The sequence below is a fragment of the Zalophus californianus genome, chromosome 3 (genome assembly GCF_009762305.2).
Source record: "Zalophus californianus isolate mZalCal1 chromosome 3, mZalCal1.pri.v2, whole genome shotgun sequence".
Lineage (NCBI taxonomy): Eukaryota > Metazoa > Chordata > Mammalia > Carnivora > Otariidae > Zalophus > Zalophus californianus.
Window position 1 is genome coordinate 56,321,226 of NC_045597.1, and position 25,650 is coordinate 56,346,875.

The 25,650-nt window shown below is 41.2% G+C and overlaps 1 protein-coding gene across 3 annotated transcripts in view; it reads right to left on the reverse strand.

Annotated features, from left to right (window-relative positions):
- The window catches only part of LCP1 (lymphocyte cytosolic protein 1), a 100,583-nt gene that overhangs the window by 14,987 nt on the left and 59,946 nt on the right, over positions 1–25,650 (reverse strand). For all 3 annotated transcript variants that reach the window (XM_035726654.1, XM_027589372.2, XM_027589373.2), the window contains exons 2-12: positions 15,975–16,061; positions 15,237–15,400; positions 14,940–15,069; positions 13,476–13,608; positions 11,157–11,238; positions 9,389–9,554; positions 7,943–8,085; positions 5,174–5,269; positions 3,219–3,414; positions 1,075–1,153; positions 394–508 (exon numbers count right to left, since the gene is read on the reverse strand). In XM_035726654.1, coding sequence (XP_035582547.1) covers positions 394–508; positions 1,075–1,153; positions 3,219–3,414; positions 5,174–5,269; positions 7,943–8,085; positions 9,389–9,554; positions 11,157–11,238; positions 13,476–13,608; positions 14,940–15,069; positions 15,237–15,400; positions 15,975–16,038 — 1,368 coding nt within the window. In that variant the 5' untranslated portion in view covers positions 16,039–16,061. The remainder of the gene's footprint in view (positions 1–393; positions 509–1,074; positions 1,154–3,218; positions 3,415–5,173; positions 5,270–7,942; positions 8,086–9,388; positions 9,555–11,156; positions 11,239–13,475; positions 13,609–14,939; positions 15,070–15,236; positions 15,401–15,974; positions 16,062–25,650) is intronic.

Here is a 25,650-nt window from a genome sequence, read left to right on the forward strand (position 1 = left end):
CAAAACAGTATGTTCCCACTGTGTTGACATTAGACAAACTATTTGTACAAGTCAAACTGTCAGTACAAAGCTCTAATTCTTTAGGAAATTAGAATAAGGATCCTGCTGGTGGAAAAGCGACCCTGTGGCTCTGCTTGCTCTAATTATCTTAATTAGAATTTTTACATCATAATGTTTAAAGACATCCAACACGGAATTATAAATAAGTAATCAACTGAAATAATGGACTCACTTTAATGAAACCATTCAGGCTTCTGATTGCTGTGCTATAATTTAATCCCTGGATAAACATTACTTATCTAAGTCTGGCCTCCTAATAAAGTATTCACAGGGTGCCCTTGCAGGCTTGTGACTTCACCTGCCCGTTGGAACATCTGGAGAGTCATTGTTTACCTTCTTCATGTTGCCCCCCAGTTTGGGGTATGGTGGTTTGTTTACTCTGTTCCAATCAACAGGGACTTTAATCTTTTCATAGAGCTGGAAGATGACCAGGGCATCTGATAAGTCACTGGACAAAAACAAACACAAAAGAATTCTGAGAGAGCCACCATTTATTAAGGGCCTACGGTGGGCAGGCACTTCCTTATATATCAGCACAAGGAACGTTTGCAACAACCCGACAGAAATTGGTTATTTGTAGCTCCATCTTTAGAGGTGAAGAAACTCTGACACAGAGAAATTGAAGAAACTTACTCGAGGTCTCTCCCAGCTGTGGCTACCTATGCCCCTGGAGCTGGAGCATCCTGCCTCCAGGAAGAGAAATATGGTTTCAACAAATGGCACAGGAGACACGTCACCATAAACTTAACATTTTTTTGTTTTGCCTGCTTAGGAGCAGATCACAGGCTTACAACATGTAGTAAATGTGTCCTTTTGCTGCGTTATGATTTTGTACTGAAGTGAGTTTCTCAGCTAAAGAGCCAACAACTGCAGCTCCATTTGGCACTAGCCCCCTTCTCATCAAGGTGCACACATTTGTGAAGAGAACTGCACACCACAGAGATATTTGAAATCGCGGGGATCTTCCAAGGTCTCAGTGTCTCCCGTTAAAGACGAGTCCCCACATACTCTTACCTGTACAAGTGATTGACTCGAGGGTTAACGCCCAAGGAATTCATCCAGTTCCTAAATGTCCGCTCTTCCCTCGTCTCACCTAAATTAATGAAGACCTGTTATCTTTCGGGCCCCTAGAAAATGTGCCTTTTTTATGATCAAAGTTTAACTAAAGAGGCTATAATAAAAATTGAACCTAGAATGAAAAAACCTCATTCAATAAACCTTAACGGATTTGGATGAGAATTGTTATTCTGTGTTGGTTTTTTCTTTTCTAGTCCAATTCAGTGAGTGTTTCTATAGCATCTATTAGTAGGGCACAAGTTCCTGTGTGGAGAAGCAGTTCACAGTCGGCCCCCAAAAGCTTACATTCTTTCAGGAGAAACAAGACTTTTAGGCAACAAAGCGAGATCATGCAAGCCCCAGGGCTAACACATGAGGTCAACATATTTGCTACTTGAGTTGAAATAGGAGAGGGAACAGTTTGGAATGGAGTGGAGTTTGAGCTTCACCTTATAGGGCTAGTAAAACCTGGACCGGAAGGAGGAAATAGGAGAGGATTTGAGGCAACAGGAAGTAGTGGGAAGAGAAGACAGCATACATAGGAGCATGAAGGGAGTGACAGACAAGGTCTGTATTAAAACCACCAGGAAGTCATTTTTCAGGGATCTGTGTGATTCGCGGAGAGAAGGCTGCTTGGTGGCTGCAACCAGAATTGGGGCTCTCTAAATGCCAACCACCAGATTTGGGTTGACAATGCCAGTCATCATAGGTTCTTTTTGTTATTACGACAATAAATTCTTCAGCAAGGCACAAATATAATGAAGGCGGAAGTGTGATGTGCCTGGCAGCAGTGTGCAAAATTACTGAAAGGCAATATGCATTTAAATTAAACATGCAGAGGGGAGGGTGTGTGCCACCCACACATGGGCACATTCAAATGCTTGATAAATGGAGGAACAGGCCCCTAAGACCTATTGAAACAGTTGGTGTATGATTTAATAAGAGTCCAGAAAACAGTAAGGAAAAATAACAATCTAAAAGACCTTCTGCAGGAAGAATTGTTAGTATTTACTAATTCAGTAGATTTAGGGGTGAAGAAGAGGAAAATATCAAAGTGGGACCCAGAGTTTTGGAGACTGAAGAAAAAAAAAGTGGTATGGTTAATGAAAATGGAGAGTTTCTACAGGAGATGGGTGGGAGGCGGGGAGGGCAGAAATGCGCCACAGGGAGGAGAAATGATCATTTCTGTTTTGTATATGCTGAATTTCAAGTGATAGCAAAGGAACCAAATGGGGATGTTCCAGAGGCAGCTGGAAGTGGGTGATTAGAGGGCTTGATTTATATACTTGGTAGTCAACAAAATGCCTGGACCCCTGACCACAATTTATCAAATGATACAAATGCAGCACTGTTGCAATACGGATTGAATTTTGCACTTCCAGCTTGGGTAAAGCATTGCACGGGGAAAAAAAAAAAATCAATCAATACTTTAAATCTGGATTTCCTTTCTTTGGCGATACGCATTTAGTATTAATTTTGTCTTTTTTTTTTTTTTTTGTCTCAACATCCAGACTAATTCATGATGGAAAAAAAGAAGAACCTGACGATAGCTACACACTTTTCATCCAATCTTAGGGCACTAACCCCCAAAATACAACTGTCAGGGATTCTGCCTCAAAACTTCTGCTCTGCCCCACCCCACCTCCCAAATCCAAATCCAAGAAACAAAACAGAAACAAGCACCTCACTAAGCACCTCTCAGCATTAAGTTAAATATTTTTAGATGATGGGCGGCTGCAATCTCTTGCGTGAGGAATGAACACTCAGTCCATTAAGTACATAAATTAGGTTTTTGGAACTCGGGATTTATTTCACCCGATAATTAAATGCATTGTCTTCCCTAAAACATTTAATTCTGATAATGGATGAAGCTTATGTATAATGGATGTGATATAATGGTATTTGATTATTCCTGCTTGGCTGTAATCGACTTGATTAATCTATTTATTCTCTTTGTTACATACCAGAGAATTGATGACCTGTTTGCAAATCTTCCCCAGCACGTAAGGGGTTTATATCTGTTTAGCAGGTAATTTCGAACTGCCCTTGAGTTAGAGTGGTGAATGCTTTTCTGAACCTCTAAGCAACAGGTTTCCAGTTACCTTCAAGAGCCCCCCAGTCGATGTCCTGGTTCTCTGGTTTGTGAAGGGCAGGATATCTGTTAAAAAGGTTGGCAATGAAAGCCAAGTTCAACTTGGGGTTCCCTCGGACAACATCGGTGGCCGTGACAAACTGCCGGCACCCCAGCCTCTCGGCCTGCTGCAACATGCATTCTGCCCTCTGGATGTCATCCTTCTCCTGTAAGGAAGAAGGGCAAGTCAAGGTTGGGTCAAGGCTGTCCACGCAGAAAGGAGGCAGGGGTAAATGAACAGAAATGGGAATCTTACTGACACCCTCGGTGTTTAACCCAGATCGACACTTAATCACAGCAAAAGATTACTTATGTTTGCCTGAACCGAAATCAGCAAGGAAAAGGTATCTCAGAAATTGAGAAACTGAGTCTCTCATCTCTATATAGAACCATGTCAGATGAATGCTTAGTTGTCCTGTTCTTCAAGAGATTCGGTAGATTCTATAAGCTTATTTAAGTTGATCTTAATTATTTTCAATGATGAAGTTTCCTTTTTCTTATTTGCTTATACAGACTCTGTGAGATTTCGTCTACCAAAAGTGTGCATTTATTGTCATAAATAATACTCCTATTGTCAGTTCATCGAAGACATTTACACCCGTCAGTAAGAACTTCTGATTCATATAGCCACCTTTCCCACACGGAGCTGGTGTGCGTGCAACTCAAACACAATAAATGTGATCAGTTAGTCAAGCTATATATTGTCATTGATGAATCTACAGCAGCAATTTGGCTTTTGCAGACTTCAGATTGAGGGCTTGATATGTTAAAAGTCTATTCAAATAGTTCTAGAGAATCTCCAGTCATTTGTAAGTAGACTCTTATGAGAACATAAAGTTTTGTTGAAATGTGGCCTACCATTCTTAAAACTCTTAAGAGTTTATGAAACCACCAATTTTCAGAAAACAGAATTTTAAATTGTTTATTAACATAATGCTTTATTAGATGACACTGCACATTACACATTTCATGAACTTGTCATTCGGGAATGAGTTGACTCTAATATTACTCATTGGATTTAATTCTAATGATATCAAATGAGGCCCAAGAATAAATGAGGCAACCTCTCAAGGTGAGTATCAAAGTGGTGGCAAAACCAGTTTTATCATTCAGACCCATGCTGTGCTGTTTTTAAGAGCTCTCAAACCAGACACCTCTAAGAACTCACACAATTGCACCCAGTCCTTTTCTCCGATTACCTCTCCAGTGATGTAGTGAGGTAGGAGTGTGGCTGGGTGAATGCTGGAGCCGTCCTGGGTTTAAATTCCTTCTGTGTCAGGTACTGGCTCTGTGGCCATGAGACGGTTACTAGCCTCTCTGACCTTCAGCTTTCTCAACTAGCAAATAGTTATTAACACTTAGCTTAGTGATATTTGTGAGGGTTAGAGACCATGTATGCAATGTGCCGAACATGGCACCTGGCACCTAGTACCAACAGATGGGGGTGTTGTCTCCTTATTACTACCAGAGGAAAAGGACCCCAGCCTTGGATCAAATAACTTCCAATAATCTGTCATATTAATTAATCCATGTGAGACTCAGTTTTTTCATTGATAAAGTGAGAATTTATTTATTTGCATAAATATCCCACTGATTTCCAGAAATAATACTCAGGCACCTAAAAATAAACATAATAATACCTCTTGGTGTCCCTGAGTCTCTTAAATGATGAGACATACAGACATGCCTAGCATGGTGTGTGGCAATTGAGTGGTATTAGTTTCTTTCCTTCCTTACTGTCTATTTTCAGATGCAATTTCCCACAATTATCATGCAAAGCCATTAACGGTTGTTAACAGTTTTAACAGGGCTTTAAGCAGACGCATGAACTCATGGAACCCCAGAGTCAAGGTCACACAGGGCCATGGACTGCCAATACAAAGGCGACATCACGTTCTCTAAACACAGCTTGGGACATGGCCTTACCCTTAGTCCTGACATGTCAATAACAACAGCAGGAATACCTTCTTCATCTCCTTTTGGAGCCACCTGCTCAAGCAGGTGGTAATAAGCTTTTGAGTCCTGTGAGAAATTAAGAAATTAAAATTTCAAAACAGCACAGCTAATCACATACTTAGCACGATAATAATTTCTCAAAGCAAACATTTTATATTTCTTATTTGACTGTCATTCAAGAATGCAACTTAATTAACAAAGCTGGAAGCATTCACTAATTTGAATTTTCTATCTCTCGTTTACATACTGTTATCGGACCTTCTCTTTTAAGGGAGTATAACAAACATAGGATACATACAAAAGGCAACCCAAAGAAGCAAATGCTATTTTGTTGTTCTTAGGGGAGGAAAATAATTCATTTGTAGGTATTAAATTGTATATAGGAAAATGTATATACCTTTATATTGCTGCAGAAGTCAGTCAGCTAAGGTTTAATTAAAAAAAAAGTGACAGAAAAAGGAAGCAGAAGTTTAATGGACAGTCAGCAAAAGAAAAATAAGGACTTCAAAGACAGAAGGTTGAAGCGTTAACAAGCAATCATTATGTAAAAGGAGATATTAAGATGACAAGCACATTTAATGTTTATCAAGAAGTTTGAAAAAAATGGTTAAATTTAGTGATAGCAGCTTGGATACAGATATTGAATTCTCCTGTTTTCCTAGATTTACAAATATGCTTATTGATGAAAAGAATTCATAGAATCCTAGTCTTAAAATTGTAAATTTACGCTCATTCAATAAAAGCATACAGATAACCAGATAATTTATTTAAATAATTTAAAAGCATCTTAATTTCTCTTAAAGACTGAAAAATCAGCTGTTCTCTTTTTGTTTTTAAAACTAGATGGGGCCTGGGGACAGCAGAGGTAGGCTCCCCACTTGTGACATTAGAGATGTTAAAACCAGAGAAAGCCTGCCACTGGCGCTGCACCTGGGGAAACCTCTTTTCATCTCTCCCTTCCACCCTCCCCTTCTCTTACTTTTCGATGTAGCTATTTTGAAGTCAGTGAAAGTTGCGCGCAGGTGTCGGGCACAAATCAAAACTGCCTACCACGTGTTACATCTGCTTAGCTTTGCTAAATCTCCTCTCATTTTATCTGACCCTAATAAACCCTTCTCACTTGCTCCAGGGTGGGTGTTCTCCCCACGTTTGCTGACCTTGTGTGATTTAAGGGCACCTCCCAAAGCTGCCAGATACTCAGACATACGTCACAGCGCTGACCTTGGGCAGGATGCAGCTGCCTGCCCCCTGGTTGACAGGCACCACCCAGGTCTATGCTCAGCTTGCCAGCTCCTATGGTTATTATTCTAAAGAACACAGCTTTTTAGTGATGAGAAATCAGATAAATTTATGGCTCAGACGAAGCAGCCTAATTTTGGCTGAAAAGCTTGAAAATATTGGCTGAAACAGGTGCAGAGCTTAACTGTTGAGCACCAAGGAAGATAACGCTGCTATCCAGCTCCTGTTAAATCCCCATTTGGTTGGTGGTGCCAGGTCATCAATAACCAGTGAAAGTGGTGTAGTTAGAAAAATGCATGTGGCATTATTAACTTAGGTGCTAAGGAATGGGGGACTTTCCATCTAAAAGCTTCCATCTAACCAGCACCACGCCTGGCAGCCCTTGCATCCATGGCAGGGGGAAGCTGTCACTCAAAGGAATACAAGCCTGGGTGACTCTTAGTGAGTCTTGTGACCTTTCCTCTGACTCTTTCTCTTTGGAGAAGATTTCTTTTTAACTTTTGAGAAAGTGGAGACTGAAAAGGTTTTCTCATGCTGCATCCCAGCATCTCACACCGCTCCTTAAGCTCCTTCTGTCTTGGCCCATCTGTCCTTAGTGCCAACAGCTGTCTTTCACCCTGACATGGAACTTTTCACCAACTGGAAAACCACAGGGCATGCTTCCCTCAGCCTTTCCCCCTTTGGATCTCTGCTGTAGGACTGCCTGCCCTTCTACCTGCCCTGGGGGGCATTCTCATTGCAGACGGTTTCCAGAATCATTATCTTTTAAAATCCACTCTGGTTTCTACAAATGAATACCTTTCAAGAAAGTCACCGGTTGTTTTAGAGAGGCAGTATGTACAGTGCTCAAGGACGGGGATGTTGGAGGCTGACTGCTGGGTTTGAATTCTGACCCCGTTCCCCAGCTCTGTGAACCTGAACAAATTACTTAAATTCTCTTCTACTTAGTTTCCTTATCTGTAAAATGAGAAAGTAATAATCTTTACCTCAAAGGTTTATCGTGAGGATTAAATGAGCCCATACACGTAGAAAGCAGGTAGAACAGTGCCTGGTATGCAGTAGACACCGTGTTTGGTGTTCTTAGTGTCCTCAGAAGAGGAATCCTCATTGAATTTTTTTAAAGGATTCCATCTGATGCTCCCATCAGATGCTCCCCGATTTTTGATAAAATCAGAAGGACATCACTAGTCCTACACATACTCTTCCTTGAAAAGCAGTCTGACCTCTTGCCCTTCCTCCTTCTACTTGCTGACGCTGTCACTCCAGGGGAGCCCCATCTCCCTTTGATGCTGCGGCCTCGCTAGGACTTTGGACAGATCTGCACGGGGGCCCTTGAGAGGAGCGGGCAGCTCCCACGGCACCAGCTGCAACCCACGCCCCCGCCCCCAACGAACTCTGTAGAGCCTCTGAAGTGATGGAGCCGAGTCTGTCTTTTCTCCACAAATGCCCCAATTCCCCTCTCTGCTGCAGTTCATCCTGTTCAGAGCACGCTCCTCCTACCTTGATGTCAGTACTGAAGTTGCTGAGCCTGTTGCAGCCTGCGTTCTCCAGGTGGTAGTTAGCCCACCTCAGCAGGAGCTCCTCGGGGGAGAGTTTCATCAAGTCCTCCAGACTCTCCCCTTCTCTCAAAAGAGCAATCAGAGCTGAAGAAGGACAAAAGCCGAAGAAAAATAAATACAGGGGATATCTGAAGGGATCAGTTAGAACTTCAGCTGAGCTCTGTTAGAAAGCTGACAGAGAAGCCCCTCCCATGGAATAAACACTTTATTATATTCCCTAGAAACGGAAGGTAAGGTTTTGAGAGCGTATCTATTATCCTCATTTTTCAGTGTGGGGAGACATGTCACCAGTGAACTCAGCACTATGCCTAAGGAAGACCATGGCCATGGCACCCAAGACTATCAGGCTCAGAAGGCTCCAGTGGGTCTGTCAGACCACATCTCACAATACGACAACAGCTCTGCTTTCAAGAGATCAATTTTGTAATAATGACAATTGTCTTCTTGTCTACTCCCAGAGATGTTTATATTTCAAATGCTTACTTGCTAATTACAGCATCTCGAAAACTGTAATCAACTCTCTCTATTTTTTCCCCAGCTGAATAAATATGTTTTGCTCAGCTAGAAGGTTTAAATTTAGTTGCGGTCATAATTTGTAAATCAATATTCTTTCTCATGGGTTCTAAGTTTCCTATTTGCTTTTTCTCCTCTATATTATGTTTAATATATATTTGGTTTAAAAATGGCAACCCAGGGTTCTTCTCTGGTTATTGTGATTTGGAGATATAAATTAAAAAGTATGTATAACTAAAGATTAGAATTTGGCTACAGATTTCATAGGGCTCTGTCCTGGAAAGCTAAAAGGTAATCCTGTTTTTTTTATGATTCTTATCACAATCTACTTCTTTTATCTAAACAACAGGGCTGTACTTGTTTAAATGCAGATAGGATGGGGAGAGGAGACAGAGTAAGATTGACAGCTACAATATTTAGTTGCGAACTTTGAAACCCTACATGTAATCTTCCATAGTCTTGGTAAGAAACAGATCAATTTTCTCCTAATCTGGTGCTATCACTTCAGTATATGAATGTGAACCGCTTCATCAAATACAAGTTAAAAAGGAGTCTATTTGTTACAAAGTATCTAGAGGCAAAGTGAACCCAGAAAAGCCCTTGAGGTTGGATCCCAGACAGCCAGGACTGAGCTCTAGGTTCTAAGTAAGCGTTATGATTAGTCTGTGGTCTTAAAAAGCTTTTGCTCTGTCATTTTAAAGAGTCTGGTCAGTGTGGATAGAAACCATTTAATGCAATGGATTCAATGTAACTATAGTTTTCAAAAATTGAGGATTCTGAGCTTGACTATTCTGACATCTTCCCCCTACAGCCCCCAACACATGCATTAATAAAAAGCCAGGCCACTAATAACAACTTGTGGCTTTGCTCATACCTTCATTTCTACTGAGTTCGATGTCAGCAAACAATCCAATCTTGATGACTTGCCACAAAAGTCCCAGGACCAGATAAGGCTTCCCCTCCTTTAAGTCCTCAGCCCCAATGTTAACCACATGGCATCCAATGGCTGAGGCAGAATTCAGAGCCAGGTTCAAATTCTCCTGAGGTAGAAAAAGTGTACAAATGTTGTTTTTAACTTTGCAGATGTCAAACAATGATTCCTGGATGACAACAATGCTTTGCCTCTGGAAAGTTCACAGGTCTAGAGGCATGGTCTTCACTAAATTTTAACACTGAAAGCAGTGAGTAACAACTGAAAGAAAAAAATCTGGTCACCCAGATACTGGGCTTATGCCTGTTCACTCAAACTGGCAGCTTGCGTCTATAGTCCATCCTGGCCTGGATCAAACTAATGAGTCTTACAGTTTTACACTTTACCCTGTGATGGAGCCTACACACTTAACATCCCCACTGGCCAGACATAAAGGGGTACCTTTGAGGGTAGTCATTGTCTTGCCATTGGCGATCATGAACAGTGCAATTGTTGATATAAATCAAGGTCATTAAAAAAAGAGCAACAAAATAGCTTTTTGACTTTCAGATTGGGTATTAAACCCGAGAATGAAAAATACACAAATCAAATTCCTAGAAAAGATAAGAGTGGTTTTTACTGAGACAATTTATTGAGTTTCCAGAATATCTAGGGGCCTTAATTATATACACACCTACACACACATACACACACGCACACACGTACATGTTCTTATCACTAATAACAATGTATATAATGTGTATACAACTCATACACAGTTGGAATAGAATCAATGCCATTTTCAGTCTAGAATCGACATACTGTTCTTGGGTCCACAAAGGAGAAGATACTAGAGGTAGTGATGTATAGAAGTTGTTTTTATGATAAATTAAAAACAAAACACAGGCCCCCAGTGAATTGGAAAGAGGACTATCAGACAACTGGGTTTTTGCCCGAGTGTAGAGCTCAAATGATGAAAGAAAAATATCATTTCTATTTATGGCCAATATTAAAATTCAACATCAAGATTAAATTTACCATTAAGTGCATTCGTATAGGTTTAATCACTGTTCTCACGTTAGTTACCGCTTCCGTTTTAAAAGTACACGGCACTGCTTACAATCAAACAGCATAACATATTGTTCATGACTTGAGGAGTGAGACAGGCTTTCTGAGCAAGAGAATTACAATAGTGTTGAAACACTGGAACGTAACACAGAAATACAGCTTACTTACTACTGGTTACTGTTCCCGTTAATCAACAAATTGAAGGCTTAAGACCAAGTTATATTTATCACACTGGCAGCTGTAGCCAATACCACTGTTAGGCTGCCGGGGGACTTCCCCTTTGTTGCCCCCTCACTTCTTAGAAAGGCTTATCTTTTCGGCTAACATGCTGTGGATTTGGCATCAGCTCAAAGATAAACTGCTAGGGAAAGTGGAGTTAAAACTTTAGCCCATGTGAATTTTATTCCTAAGGGGCCAAAACAGACTAAGAATGCCCCCCGACTACCAACACCCCACAAGCATTCCCCCTCCCACGTTCCCTGTTATATTATTAAAGATAGAACAAAACTGTCTCCCTCTGTCCCCACGAGTCGTGGCGAACCACCGGCCACAGAGCCGGGTTTGGGAATAGCGCGCAAGCACCTGGCAAAGGCTGGCTCTGCATTTCCAGGGCTCATTCATTCCAAGCACAATCTTATAGTTTGGCAACAGAGAGAAAACATACCTGAATGGTGAAGGGGGTGAGTTTCTTTTTGTTGATTGTCCTTTCATCAATTGTATCTGGCACTGATAGGTTGATCATTTTACTGAAAAAAGAAACAATTACATTAAAGAAAGCTGGCTGAATAACAGAGTCCAGTGACACGGAATTTAAATTCTAGCAATACCACCAGCAAAGACAACAGCAATATAATCTGTGTGATCCAGTGTTTAGATATAAAATCAGTTATGCAATTTTGATTAGATTTTTAAACTCTCTACGGGAAAGGTTAATGTTCCTGAAATCATACTAATATACTGAGGCAGGAAATAAAGACCCCACTTTATTCATGCACCTAAGAAGCTGCAAAATCATCCTGCTGTCCTCAGCGTATTAGGAAATTCTGGGTAGAAAGCCAAGGCAAATCCTCCATAAGTACTTTACTTTCTAAGCTGTGAAAATTGTATATAAATGACTATATATATATACACTATGTGACCACCTGTACACTTCTGAGCTTATATAATGTCTCAATTTCTGACACTTGGTAGAACTCTATACTTCTAACTAAGTGCATGATAAAATGTTTTATATCCTGCTGAAGTCACTGTTGTATCAGTACTTGAGAAATTTCACCCGCTTAAGTGTCTCTAATACACTGATCAGATATCTAAGGTAAGCAATTATTATTTGTGAAAAACTGCTTTTATTCATTTAGCATTGGTTTAACCTCCAATGGGTCATAGAAAATAAATCTCCTTAGGTCACCTCCATCTTATTTAAAGAAAGGAAGTTGAAAAAGCAAATCCAAAGAAACAACAACAAATTCAAAGAATAGTAAACTTGACTGTGGCTATTTGTTTTTAATGAGAAATCAGCATTAACATTTTTCCCTAACAATTTTTAAGTAACTGCCTTTTCTGTGGTGTTCTCTAAAGATGTATTTCTAGAACTTTTTCGTGCGTGTATGTGTGTGTGTGTGTAACATATATTTAAATGAAAGGCACTTTTTTGCAATTCAGGCAAAACAAACTCTTAAGTCATTATTTGAAAAATCTGAAACTGTTGGTGAACTAGAAGCTGTGGGAGATGGTAGGAGGGAGGGGTGACTAAAAAGCAGAAGGTAACCTTGCTCTTGAAAAGCTTATGGTGCAATTATAGAGACAAAATATATGGATATGAAAAGTTACCTAGTGGTCCAACAGAAGAGCATTATAATGGCTCCCAAAGTACTACAAATATGTGCTTTGAGAATCCAGTGAAGGGAGAGACCCCTGGGGGATTGGAATAGACCAGGAACTGTTAGGGTAAATGGATTTCTATCGGAGGAGAGGATGCGAAAGAGTATTCTTAAAAAGAAAAATAGAAGGCCAAGCCACAGTTGCAGTTATGAGCAGGACGTGTGTGGGGAAGAATTAGGATGGCTGCTGATGCATTCAGTCATTCACGCAGCCATTCACCCAGTAGCCTGGGCTGGGTACCTGAGTCACGGGGGTCCTGGGAGGTAAAACTAGAAGGAGACTGAGGGAAGATGACCGAGTGCGTTGGATGCCAACCTAAGGAACTAGGACTTGATCCCGAGGCTACATTTTTTATGTCTTTTTTTTTTCCAGTTGACGGTTTTTAACATGAAATCTCAAGGTGAACTCTAATAAATAAAACACCAAAAGCAGAACTGTTCTGCTCAGAGCAGGGAAGAAGGGGTTCTAAGTCTAATCTACCCATCCTTCCCTCCAACTCCTGTGCCCACCTGAGAGTGAGCATTTCACTAACACCATGTCTGACAATGGTCTCAGAAGCTGCTAAAAGCAAGAGCTACAGAAGCATTTCAAAGACACCATCATGACCATTGTGTGTCGAGGTCTTCCGCAGACCAAAAATCTTCCTCTTTTTTCAGGTGTCCTCAGCATCTGAAGTGCACGTTTGTATGTACCACTCAAAAGGCCCTTTGCTGAAGGACTTGCACTGGGTTTCTTCAATTATCATGCTGCTATCATCAATCTATCTATTTTCACGGTAGGTCATGTTCGGATGAAGCCAAGTGGCATATATTTCAAAAAGAATTGCTTTGGGCCTTGTATTATTGCATCTTTATCTGTATTTATTCGTCTCTATGCTGTACATCCCTCTCCTCCAACCAAGCAATAACAGTTTCACGTTTCTCATTAGAAGTTGCTTTTGAAATTAGTTTGCTTCCCAAGGACCTGCCAAGTAAAGTCCAGAAAGCAGTTCGGGTCCAGCTGAGGACCAAAGGAAGTTGGCCTAGGATAAACACAATGAATTGTTGGTATTCCTGAAAATCCCAGGAAAACCTCTGGAAACCAAGAAGGAAGTATTATTTACCAAAGGACAATGCCATCCCCAACGGCACTGAAGAGATCATTTGTGTTTGGATTCATTGGAATAACATGTCGACAGTCGGGGTCATTCTCCAGGGCTTTGTTTATCCAGTTGACAAAGGCATACTTCTCTTCCTCTGCAAGAAAATGATAAAAATGACTTACTTGCAAAGTAAAAATCTGACATAAACAAAATTATACACATGGATCTCAGACTGTCATGCCTAGGAGAGACATTGAGATATTATCTGGTCCCTTATCCTATCATCTTACATTCTTTGACATTAAAAAAAAAAACCTCAGATGACTTCGGGAACAGGCACAGAATCTCTGTTCACTCCAAGTCATAAAATATATGGCAGACAGATTTAGAAATTATATATATAATATGTAACTATCATATATAACTATATACATAAATAATGAAGATACATTTTATTAATATTTAGATACAATTTAAATTTTAATGTGATCTCATGCTTATAGAAAAAACTCAGGCTATCTTTAGCCAAGCTAATTTAAATGTGAGATGATCACAGATAATCCCTGTAATGTCTTTGAGCTTCTTTATACAATCATAATGAAATTGCTATGAAATAAAACCTTTTGTGATATAATCTTTCTTGCCTATCAGTAAAGCTGCCAGAAGTTGATTTTGGAAGTTTTAATAAAACCTCAAGTTATGCCTTACAGCCCAGCACAGTGTTTCCCAAACTGTGTGTCACTGAAAACAGTAGGGTCCCTCAGAAGAATCCTGAGTCACGAAAGTTTGAGAAGCACTGCAGAAGCACATCACTGTCTTGAAGATTCATCAGGCATATTTATATAATTTCTGTCTTTACTTTAAAAAGTAAAACGTTAAACATTGTCTCCACAATCAAAGACCGTACTTAATCATGAATTTACCTTTAAGATCAGTTAATGTTTTGAAGAACTCAGCTTGGGATTTGTTGGATTACCGTCCTGTTTGAACTTTTAGTTTCCGTTAAGGCTGTTGGATGCCAGCCTTCAGAAGAAATATACAACTTCTTTCCAAATCAGTGAAAACACAATTTTTTTTTTTTGACCAATCAGCAGGCACTGAGAATTATTACGAAGTTTAGAGGAGACAGAAGCCTGAGTAGTTCATCTTATCCGTAAGATTTACAAAGGAGTTCTGGCAGCCTTGGCGTATTTTTTAAATGCTATTGAGATGATTTGGTATTGGATTCTACCTACGATTAGGAGTGCTCCTCCTACCTTATGTCCTTGGAACTGACCCACCAACCACAGGACAACAGGCGGTAGTCAACAAACTTGTGCTGGCTTCTTTGTTTGTACCCCTTAGGTTTGAATACCAGGTTTAGACTCTGTAATGCCGGGAAGGCACAGATCCTTTCCATATGGCTCCCTTTCCCACTACCCCGCCAGTCTCCCCTCATGCCGGCCCCCACCCCACTTCCACCATGCACCCACTGGGACATCCTACCTGAATAGGAGTGCTGGGTGCCGACACTAGACTGCTCCGAAGTACCGCCAATTGCACAGATCCCTTCCTTCTTGTTGATTGCCTTTCTAAAGGTCTTGGCAACCTCTGTGCTTTTTAGGCCATGAAAAACCTGCCAAAATGTAATGTACCTTTAGAAACCCAATCTGTGATCAAGAAAACCACAAAAGGAAGAATATGTAATGTTGAAGCAAGGAGGGTGGGAATGTATTTCTGGATTTTTCAAATTAAAGCCCCAGGTTTCAAATGCCATCTCCTTGTATTCTGCATCATACTCACCTTGATAAACTCATCAAAGCTGATCCTCCCATCCTTGTCTAGATCGCCTGTAGCCATCAGGTTTTCTGTGATTTCTCTCACTCTGTACCCAGGCAGAGGCAAGCAAGCAGCCTTGAACAAGTCATTCAACTCATTGCAGCTGATGTACCCATTGCCGTCGGTATCTGCAAAGCAAGCGGCCACCTGATGAAGTCTCAGGGCAATTCGGGTAATAGGATGAAGAGGTGAGGAAAGGCGAGTGTGCTGGCGAGGCAATCATTTAGAGGCCACAGCCTGACCCCATGCAAGAGCCAGAGTCTCACGAGGGGCCTGTTTCTATGAGAGATGGACATCAGTGTCACTTCCAACATCCACGAGTCATCATGTCACAACAGAGGTTCTGGAAGCAGAATCTGAAGAGACTTATAGGAACAGATGGGAAAATAAATCACAAGCTTAGAGATATAAAGAAAAACTATGGAATTGTAGAAAAACAAAGGAAGCCAAAGAAAACAGGCAAGATAAAAATAGGGAGAAAAGCTGCAGGTGTGAAAGGGTTCATTCCATGTTTTGATAGAGAAAGAAGTAATTTTCCTAAAGTGAACCTTTCAAAATTAAGTTTCCCCGGCTCCTCTGGCCAATACCACTGTATTCCTTTCACTTGTACCATTTTGTTTACATTACCGTTTCATCCAATCTGTCCTGAAGCTACTCAGTAAAGAGGAGAATTATGTGACTTGAGCTGCCCGGTCTACTCACCAACTTTGGCAAAAGCTTCTCTGAGCTCCATCATTTCTTCATCGGACACTGATCCTCTGGCCATTTTTATTGCTTTAGGCAGCAGATCTGCAGAAGGAAAAGAATAGAAGGAATGACTTCTGTGCATCTTAATTCTTAAAGTACCACATTAAGCAGCAATCTCCATTTATTAAATGAAGAAATAACCCTCTGCATCCCTCATGATTTATAACTGTCTTTCCAATATGTAAGAAATCGCCTTATGCTTAACCCTCCATGTGGTGGTCTCCAACTGGCTCTCACCACTTTCTCCTCTCCCTGTGTATACAGGCTGCTCCTCACGTCAGGAGGTGGAGCTGATTGCTCTCCCCCTTGAATCTGGGCTGATCCTGCACCTGCTTTGACCACTGAGAAGGCAGAAGAAAGTGTGTCTGGGACTGGAACCTTCTGGCTCCTTCCTTTTGGAATGCCCGTTCTTAGGATGTTCCCTCTTGGAAACCAAGTGCCATGCTGTGAGACGTCCAAGCCACATGAAGCCAATGACTGGGCACTCTGGTTAACAGTCCCTGCTGGGCTCCCAGCTGACAGCCAGCATTGACTGCCATGCACTGCAGTAGGGCCATTGGAAATGTTCCCGCTGATTTGAGACCCTGGATGTCTACAGTCCCAGTCAAATCACACGGAGCAGAAAAGTCATCCAGCTGTGCCCAGTCAACAGAATCAAGAGACACGATAAAATGATTGTTGCTTTAAATCACCAAGTCTTGGAGTGGTGTGTTACATGGTAATATACAACTATAACACTGAACTTTTACATAAATGTCTTTTTTAGAGATGATGTCATGTTCACATTGAAAATTAGTATGTTTGGCCAAGCCAACAGGTAATTTTTATAACTTCAAAGGGAGTTTTCAAAGTTCTCTAAATATTTAGAGAAGGAGGAAGGGAACCTGACCCTCTAATAATTCATATATGGGAATCTGAGGGACTTTTGAAGTGTTCTTTTTTCAGAAAGTCTCGTCTTGTTGAGAAACCTAAGGCTGGTGCTGGAGTTAGTTGTTCTCCTTTCCCTGTGCTTTATTGCTGCCCTCTAGTGGGTAGAAAGAGAATGAAACAGACAATACAGTCTCCATGCCTCTAGCTAATTTCACACCAGAGTATTTCAAATTGGAGTTCCACTAAAGCTTGCTGGATTTCCTGGTGGGGAAGGAATGAGTGAGTGGGGTGGGAGTGTGGATGATGGGATATTTTTACATGGAATTATAATTTGAGCATTTTTGTGAAGTTATTGATTTTTAAAAATATATTTGTTGCAGGATATTGTTTTAAATGAATTTCCTTTTCTGTATATTCACAGCATTCTCTAGTGCTGTGCTTGTTCTCAGTGGCAACCAACAACCACAGAAAAACAACAGTTTTAACACTTCCACCCATAGGCCAAAAATGCCTTATGCTCAATTCTACAAAGCCGCATCTATTATCCACCAACCGACTGTTTCGTCATGTACATAGAGCAGTGGCTTCAAACTTTTGTTTCCCCCCAAATCCTTTGTTACCAGAGAAGCTTTACATGTAGACAAAAGCGAACAAGTAAAAAGAAAAACTCTGAGAGGCTGTGGTTGAAAAATCCCAAATGTCTCCCTGCAGCCACGAGCCCGCTTCCTGTCACCTTATGTACCTGGAGGAACTCAAGGGAGCATGATTTGAAAGTCACAGAATTAGATATTGCTGCTATTTCAATTTCTACAAATGTTTTATTATCCATAAAAATTTTATTATTTACCTTATGTATCTAAAAAGTTTCACTGGGTTCTCTGAAGGAAGGTAAAACTGTGTAGAACTTAACCATACAAGCAAACATGAGTTACACAGCACAGTGACCCTTGGGGACAGGCAATGGCTAGCTGACTTTCCTGCCATCTTTACTCCCTCTCCTTTTTTTGTCTGCCTTTCTCTGTCTCCTTCCTCCCTTTTTTCTTTTTTCATCCTTTCCTTCCATCCATCCTTCCTTCCTCCCCACCCCCCACCAAGCCTTGTCCCCAAAACAATTTGAGCCAGGTTACAAAATTACATCCAAACCTAAGAACTGAACGAATAAAATCATACAATTGTTTTTTGTTTTTTTAATATAACTTTTTAAAAAAGATTTTATTTATTTTAGAGAGTGAGAGAGACAGAGAAAGAGAGAGAGAGCATGAGCAGAGGGGAGGGGTAGAGGGAGAAGGAGAAGCAGATTCCCTGCTGAGCAGGGAGCCCCCGATGCCGGGCTCGATCCCACGACCCTGGGATCATGACCTGAGCCGAAGGCAGACGCTTAACCGACTGAGCCACCCAGGCGCCCCAAAATCATGCAATTGTTAAGGAGAAATAAACATGGGCCAAATAAGATAATGGCAGGGAGGAGCTTTTAATGCCTCCAAATCCAGAGTTAAGACTGCACATTTTGCTAGAAGGAGGCTAAAAATCTAGCTCCAAGTTCTCTAGAAGCTAATGCAAAAAGGAAAATGTCATCAGTTCCATAATTCACTCTGTCTATATAAGCCAAAGAAACCAATTTTTTTTAGGGCTACACAACTGAGGTCTGATGGCAATCCCTTCACACAGGCCTCAAGGAGAAGACATTTGTGGGATGCAGTAAACACAAGCTTTGTGTTTATTATAACGTCTCTCAATGAAATCTGATGGCATAAATATATGTATTCCCATTTTGTAAAAACAGGAAACAGAAGCTCAGAGAAGTTGGGACACATATCTCAGATCACACAGCCAGGGAGAAGAGCAGCCAGGATTCCAGTTCTCAAATTTTCTCTTCACTCATCCTATCTGTTCAGGCTCAATGCCTTTACACTCGTGTTAGATATTCATTTTGTCCACTCATTCACTCACTTAGCAATTATTCATTAGCCGTCTAATATGTATACTCCATGGGAGATTTAAAAAACTGTAACAGAGAGCCTACCCAGGTGTTCTAGCTTAGGAAGATCATACTTTCACGTGTTAGGAAAGCAAGTCCTCTGGGTTAAGAAATTAGCACATTAACTTTGCACCCTTTACTAGATCCTTGTGACTAATCTGGCCAGGCTCTCCCTTATGCCTTTTCAAATATTCCCTAGACATGAAGAGAAGGCTCTCCTGCATCCTATTTTAGCAAGATCTTTGATAAAATCTGGTCTAAAGCCACTTAACACTTCTTTGTTCATGGATGTTCATGGGATTATGAAATCCATTCATTTACAAATATTTTCTGAATGTCTACCATAAGCCAGGTGCTGCCCCTCATTTCAGGCAAGGGACATCTACATTGACCTAGTTACCCTGAAAGCATGAAGCAATGTTAAAGGTTAAGGAGAATGAATGGGATCTCTGAGCCTAAACTTAGCCCTATCCTTTGACGTAGAGTTTTAGGTTGTAGAGCATGGTAAGAGACCGGTGAAAAACACAAGTAAGGTAAAAAGATGACATTTTAAGGGTCAAGAGTGGGACCAAAGAAGAAACAAAAGAGTTATAATATTAGGTGAGAAAGAAAATCTAAAGATCATGGTACAATGAAAAAGTAGAGAAAATGTTTTGGACAGAAATTGCATGGCCCATTCAAATTAAAGACCTAGAAAGGGGGGTAAAAAAGCATTATTTTAAAACCACGTGATTTTTAAACCATGGCAAGTAGGTCAAGGTGAAAAACATGAGCATCTGGAGAACTGTATTTTTCTAAGAGATTTATAAATGGGGAAGATCAACTTGGAGAAGCCATATAATCAGACAGTTGTCACATTTTAAAAATCCAAAATCCTTCAGTGATCAAAAGCTAAAGGAAAATTTATTTGAAAAGGTGAATTGGATGGGGAGCCTGAGTGGCTCAGTTAGTTAAGCATCCAACTCTTGGTTTCACCTCAGGTCATGACCTCAGGGGTCGTGTGAGATGGAGCCCTGCGTCGAGCCCCATGCACTGGGACTCCACACTTGGTGGGGAGTCTGATTGACCTTCTTTCCCTCCCCCTGCCCTGCCCGCACTCTTAAATACATTCATACATACATACAAACTTTAAAAAGGTGAACTGGAGAAGGAACAGTCAACAGCCCAAGTTACTGTGCTACTGTGTTGTTTTGGGTGCAAGCATGAGTATCCAGAGAGGGTCTCATTTACTATCAGAATGAGCAGTAAGTCCTGGAAACACAAGCCAACTTTTAGAGGCAGAAGGAACTTAAAAGAAATAATTGATTACAACTCCTTCATTTTATAGATAAGAAAACTAAAGCTTCCATGAGATGAAATGCTTTGTCTATGTACACATTCTCAAAGCAAGGCTGGAGTTTTAAATGCAGTTGCTGGTGAGCAGAGCAGGGAGAGGATGGAGGTACCCTTAATAGGGCCATTAAGGTTCATAACTGGGAAGAGACCCTTCACCTAATTGAACCGAACACGCAAATGGCAGCATGTTCACAAAACAGAGAAGCAGGAAGAAGAGGGAATTAAAAACATGCAGATGAGACCATTTCTAAGAAGGGTATTGCTGGGGTTAGAATCAACTATTAGGTACTTTACACAGTCTATTAATGTGTTTTCCTGGAAAAAACATACCCACTTCATGCCCATTCAAAGGTACGGGTTATAGTAATGGTAGTCAGACTCATAAGGATAGTAAGTTAGGGTTTCAGTTTGCAAATTACTGGCACCACGTTGGCGGCAGTCTCTAGAGAGCTTGCTGCAGTAATGGGATGTGCTGAGCCATTTGGAGCCTGAAAGAAGTGGCTGGGGAAGGCGTGTTCCTTCCTGGTTCCACTTTACCGCTCCTGCGTTAACTGCGGCCCCCTTTGTGTTTTTTCCAGTTTTACTGAGAAATCATTGACATGGATCACTGTGTAAGTTTAAGATGTACAGCATGATAGTTTGATTTACGTATGATCAGAAGAGGTTCGGCTAACATCCATCTTCTACAGATACAATAAAAAAAGAAAGAAGAAAAGAAGAAAGGGACTATTTTTTCTTCTTGTGATGACAACTCTTAGGATTTGCTCTCAACAGTTCTCCTATACACCACACGGCGGGGCCAGCCATGTGCATCACATCCCTAGGGCCTGTTTATCTTATAATTGGAAGTTTGTACCTTTTGACTGCCTTCCTCCAATCTTCCCTCCCCTCCCCCACCACCAACTTTTAGTAACCGTAAGTCAGATTTCTTCTTCCATAAGTTTAGTTCTCATTGCTTTGTTTTTATTCTTAATTCTTTTTAGATTTCACATATAAGCAAGATCAGACAGTATTTGTCTTTCTGTCTGACTTATCTCACTTAGCATAATGCCTTCAAGGTCCATCCATGTTTTTGCAAATGGTAGGATTTCCTCCTTTTTTATGGCTGAATAATATTCCACTGTATATTCTTTATCCCTTATTAATGCCCTCCCAGAAACCATTTTAAGGTCTCTTGCAAGTCAGTGGTGAATTTTGGAACGCTGTTTCTGAATCACTGCCCAAATCATAAATCTAAGAAGACAGACTCAAACCATTCATCTAAGTCACATCTGGCTGCTAGTTTTCCTGTAAGCACTTAGATTTATTAAATCAATAGCTGTAAAATCCTAAGACATTTGGCCAAAGAAAGTACTGGTTGTTCACTTTTATAAGATTATTTCTAAAGTCCTAAGAAAACAAAATAACCCCCCAAATTGCAAAAGCCACAAAACCTGCTCATTTCCTTTTTTTATGTTATGTTAATGACCATACATTACATCATTAGTTTTTGATGTAGTGTTCCATGATTCATTGTTTGCATATAACACCCAGTGCTCCATTCAGTATGTGCCCTCCTTAATACCCATCACCAGGCTACCACATCCCTCCACCCCCCTTCCCCTCTGAAACCCTCAGTTTGTTTCTCAGAGTCCATAGTCTCTCATGGTTCGTCTCCCCCTCCGGAAACCTGCTCATTTCTTTACGTCCGTTAGTTTTGAGTCTCAGTTTAGAAGAGGCTGGTATTTTCCAGATCAGTAGTGAAAGAGAATTTCTGATAATGACTATTTAGATTTAAGGAACCTGACTCAACTTCCCTAAAGCTGGAACACAGAAACTATTGGTAGGAGATTACTATAGAACAGTGCTGTGGAATTTACAGAAGGAAACACATTCTCTAAAAATAAATGCAAAAATGTAAGTTGAATTTTCTCTGAGGAGTTTCCTGACTGATAATGAAAGGCAGCAGAAAAGGATGGGAGAAGGTGATCTGCCCAGAGTGAGATGCTCACGGGCTAGATTCCTTTCTGAGAGGTGGTAGCGGTGTGCTGGTCAGTATTTTGCTTTGCTATACTGATGCCCAGTTATATAACTGCCAGGATCGGGGAGGCATCTGGAACCTGACATCACATTGCCTAGGGACTCTTTTGAATGTGTCCTACTTTTCCTGCAACTTGACACACCGGGTAAAGTAAAACTGGAAACTCAGGACCCAGATTCCTAGCTCTACCTCAATAATTTCAATACGTAGACAGGAGAAAACTATACAGCTTCCAAACATTCAGTTAATAATCCAAAACAACATGTAATCGAGAACATCATTAATACTGCAATCTTTAGTGCTAGACTATGCTGCTTGAAGCAGAGGACCATAAAATATAGGAGTCCGAAGCAAAACAGCCCCAGGTTTTTAAGAAGCCATCATGATAAACTTCTGAGACAAGGAAGAAGCTTTGCTTCAGGTAATTCGGTCCCCTTCATGTTACAAAGTAGCCCACTGCAGGGGATCTAACCACCACCAGTAATTTACTATATCTTCTTGGGATACCATTGGATCTATGGATACAGGTATTCCACAGTTTTACATAAAGGATGATTCCGAAAATGTTTTCTAAAAATGACTTTGTTTTTAAGAAGCCAAATAATGATAAATAGCCTCAAATATAGATGCCCATTTAAAGGAGCTCTTATGAGTTCTTTTGTCCAGTCAAAATCTCCTTTGGATAGTCTTTTTTCTCCCTGCAGATACACTGATTTGCCCAAGGGCTGCTCCAGAGCACAGAACTTGTATCTCTGTGGCCTTGGAGGTAAAGGTACCGAAGGAATGAGGCGGGGGCACGTACTCAGTGGCTTTCTTCTCTAGCTATCTCCGACCCTGTAAACCCTCACGGGAAGCCAGCAGGTGAGATTACTCTAAACCTAGTGAACGTGTTGTTCTCGGAGCCTCTGTGGTCTGATTACGGTTGAGGGGCTTTGGAAGCTGTATAAAGCAGAGCACATAGACCTCGGCTCAGTCTCCAACCACGGAGTGCCCATCTCCCCACCTGCCCTCCCCAGCACACCCCTGATGCCACCTGTTTTCTACCGAGTTGCTCAGAGCCATTATGGATGTGACACAGAGCAAACCTCTTGCAAGCCGAGGGGATACTCCAGGCTTGGGGTTGTGGAGGCCCTCGATGCCTTGTCATCTCTCACCTTTCCTAGGGTATAGACGATGATGCTCCTGGTGTTAACATCTTGAAAATCTGCAGCTACCCTTCATTCTACATTCTACCACAAGGACTTTAAGATCCAGACTCTTCCCTACTGAAACTTCAGGGTATCCTTGGATCGTTTCAAATAGCTGAATATTATTACGGACTAGTAGATTATCTACTATTCAATTATCTCAATATCAGACACCATCTGTTCATTCACTGTTTAATCATTCATTCTTTCTCATCCTCTATGACTATATGTGCAAAGCACAGCTCTGGTAGCTGGACTATGAGCATGGGGGTCACAAAGCCTCGGGCTTCAGGAAGCCCACAGTTACATGTCGTTTCAAACGTGATACAGAAATTATAGGTCACTCATTGCAAGATGGTTAATACAACGCAAAAAGTTCTGAAGATGGAAAATGAGTAAGTGAAACAGGGCTGTGAAGGGAAAAAAAAAAATGACTAGCTAAGACTAAGAAATTAACATAGAAACTTACCAAAAAATAAAAATAGCAAACATCTAAATCAGCCATGCAAGAAGGTATCCAGATAATTTATACTCCTGTACACCTCCAAGGAAACCATAACCAAAATAACCGGCAGGGAGTGGGACAAAGTGCCCAGCATGGGGGCCTGGGAGACCTAGGGTACTACCTGTCTGTGGAATATCGGGCTCCAGTTTGCCTCCTTGGGCCTTTTGTTTCCTCATCTATAAATTGAGAGATGAAATCCCTTCCATGTTAAAAGTTCCAAAAGTCTGGGGTGCCTGGGTGGCTCAGTCAGTTAAGCAGCTGCCTTCAGCTGGAGTCATGATTCCAGGGGGCTGGGATTGAGCCCCGCATCAGGGTCCCTGCTCAGTGGGAGCCTGCTTCTCCCTCTCTCTCTGCCGCTCCCCCCTGCTTGTGCTCTCTGTCAAATAAATTAATAAAATCTTTAAAAAAAATAAAAAGTTCAAAGTCTATTCACTAGCTGGTAAGTGCACAAGTTAGAGCCCGGAGAAGGTGTATTTCAAATGGACCCAGAAATAGGGGGAGGGGTCATCAGGAGCTGTGGCAGTCACCCCGATGGGCCTTCTCTGGGAGGCGCCGCCTCTGAAAAGGACTCAGCATCTCCCAGCCCCTCCTTGCTCCTGCTCTTACCTCAGCAGCAGGTAAATCTCTGTCCTCATGCATTCCGCTCACTGACCAAGGCGGATGCCCACTGCTTGGCTGCTTAGCACAGAGCAGGGAAGTTACCAAAGCAGCACGTGGGGACCTGTTTTCTGAGATGTCACTGTGAACAGCTTAAGACCTGCTGATCCGGTTCACTCCCAGTTTCTAGGCAAGACTGTATGCAAACTGTCCCAGAAAGAGAGCCATCTACTATTTTCTTAAAAATATCCAAATAAGGAAACCCTATAACCCCTCTGGTGTCTCATATCCCTACCTGTAACCTAAATCTTTTCTGATATGATTAAAGCTTTCTCTCTCCTGGGCTATTCTCAGAGGGAATTATAGAAGCTGCTCAATTCATAAAAATTCTGTCACATGCCTTAGTGATCGCCACCAAGGCTTTTAAAAAAATTCTTTTAACCTGTTTTTGGGGGGCTTATCTTCAAATCTTTAATAGTTTTCTTTGCTATATCTGCCAACTTCCTTAAATGATGACATAAGAAGAACAGAGTCATAGAATGTAGAGGTGAAGGGACCATAGAGATTATCTATCTGGCCACTCTCCTGCCACAGAGGAGTGAAATGACACCCCAGTTAAAGGATGCTGTCACCAGGCTCACTGGGACTGGAGCCCAGGCCTCCGTATTTTTCCTCTTTATAAGTTTTCAAACTTAAGAAGTAATGCTGTTCTTTTTTTTTTTTTTAAGATTTTATTTATTTATTTGAGAGAGAGAATGAGATAGAGAGCACGAGATGGGGGAGGGTCCGAGGGAGAAGCAGACTCCCCGCCGAGCAGGGAGCCCGATGCGGGACTCGATCCCGGGACTCCAGGATCATGACCTGAGCCGAAGGCAGTCGCTTAACCAACTGGGCCACTCAGGCGCCCAGAAGTCATGCTGTTCTTTAAGGAAGACCTGCTCAATATACAGTAAGAGTAATTCCCCCATGATTTCAAATATTTAATAAATATAATTTCATGTGTTTCCTGTACATGAAGAAGAACTTAATCTAGGTATTGAGAAGGCACTGTCAGGCTACAAAGGTCCTAGGTCCTAGGCTACAAACAACAGGTGTCAAATCCTATGTACAGGTACTATTGGCACCTTCTAGGTTATAAT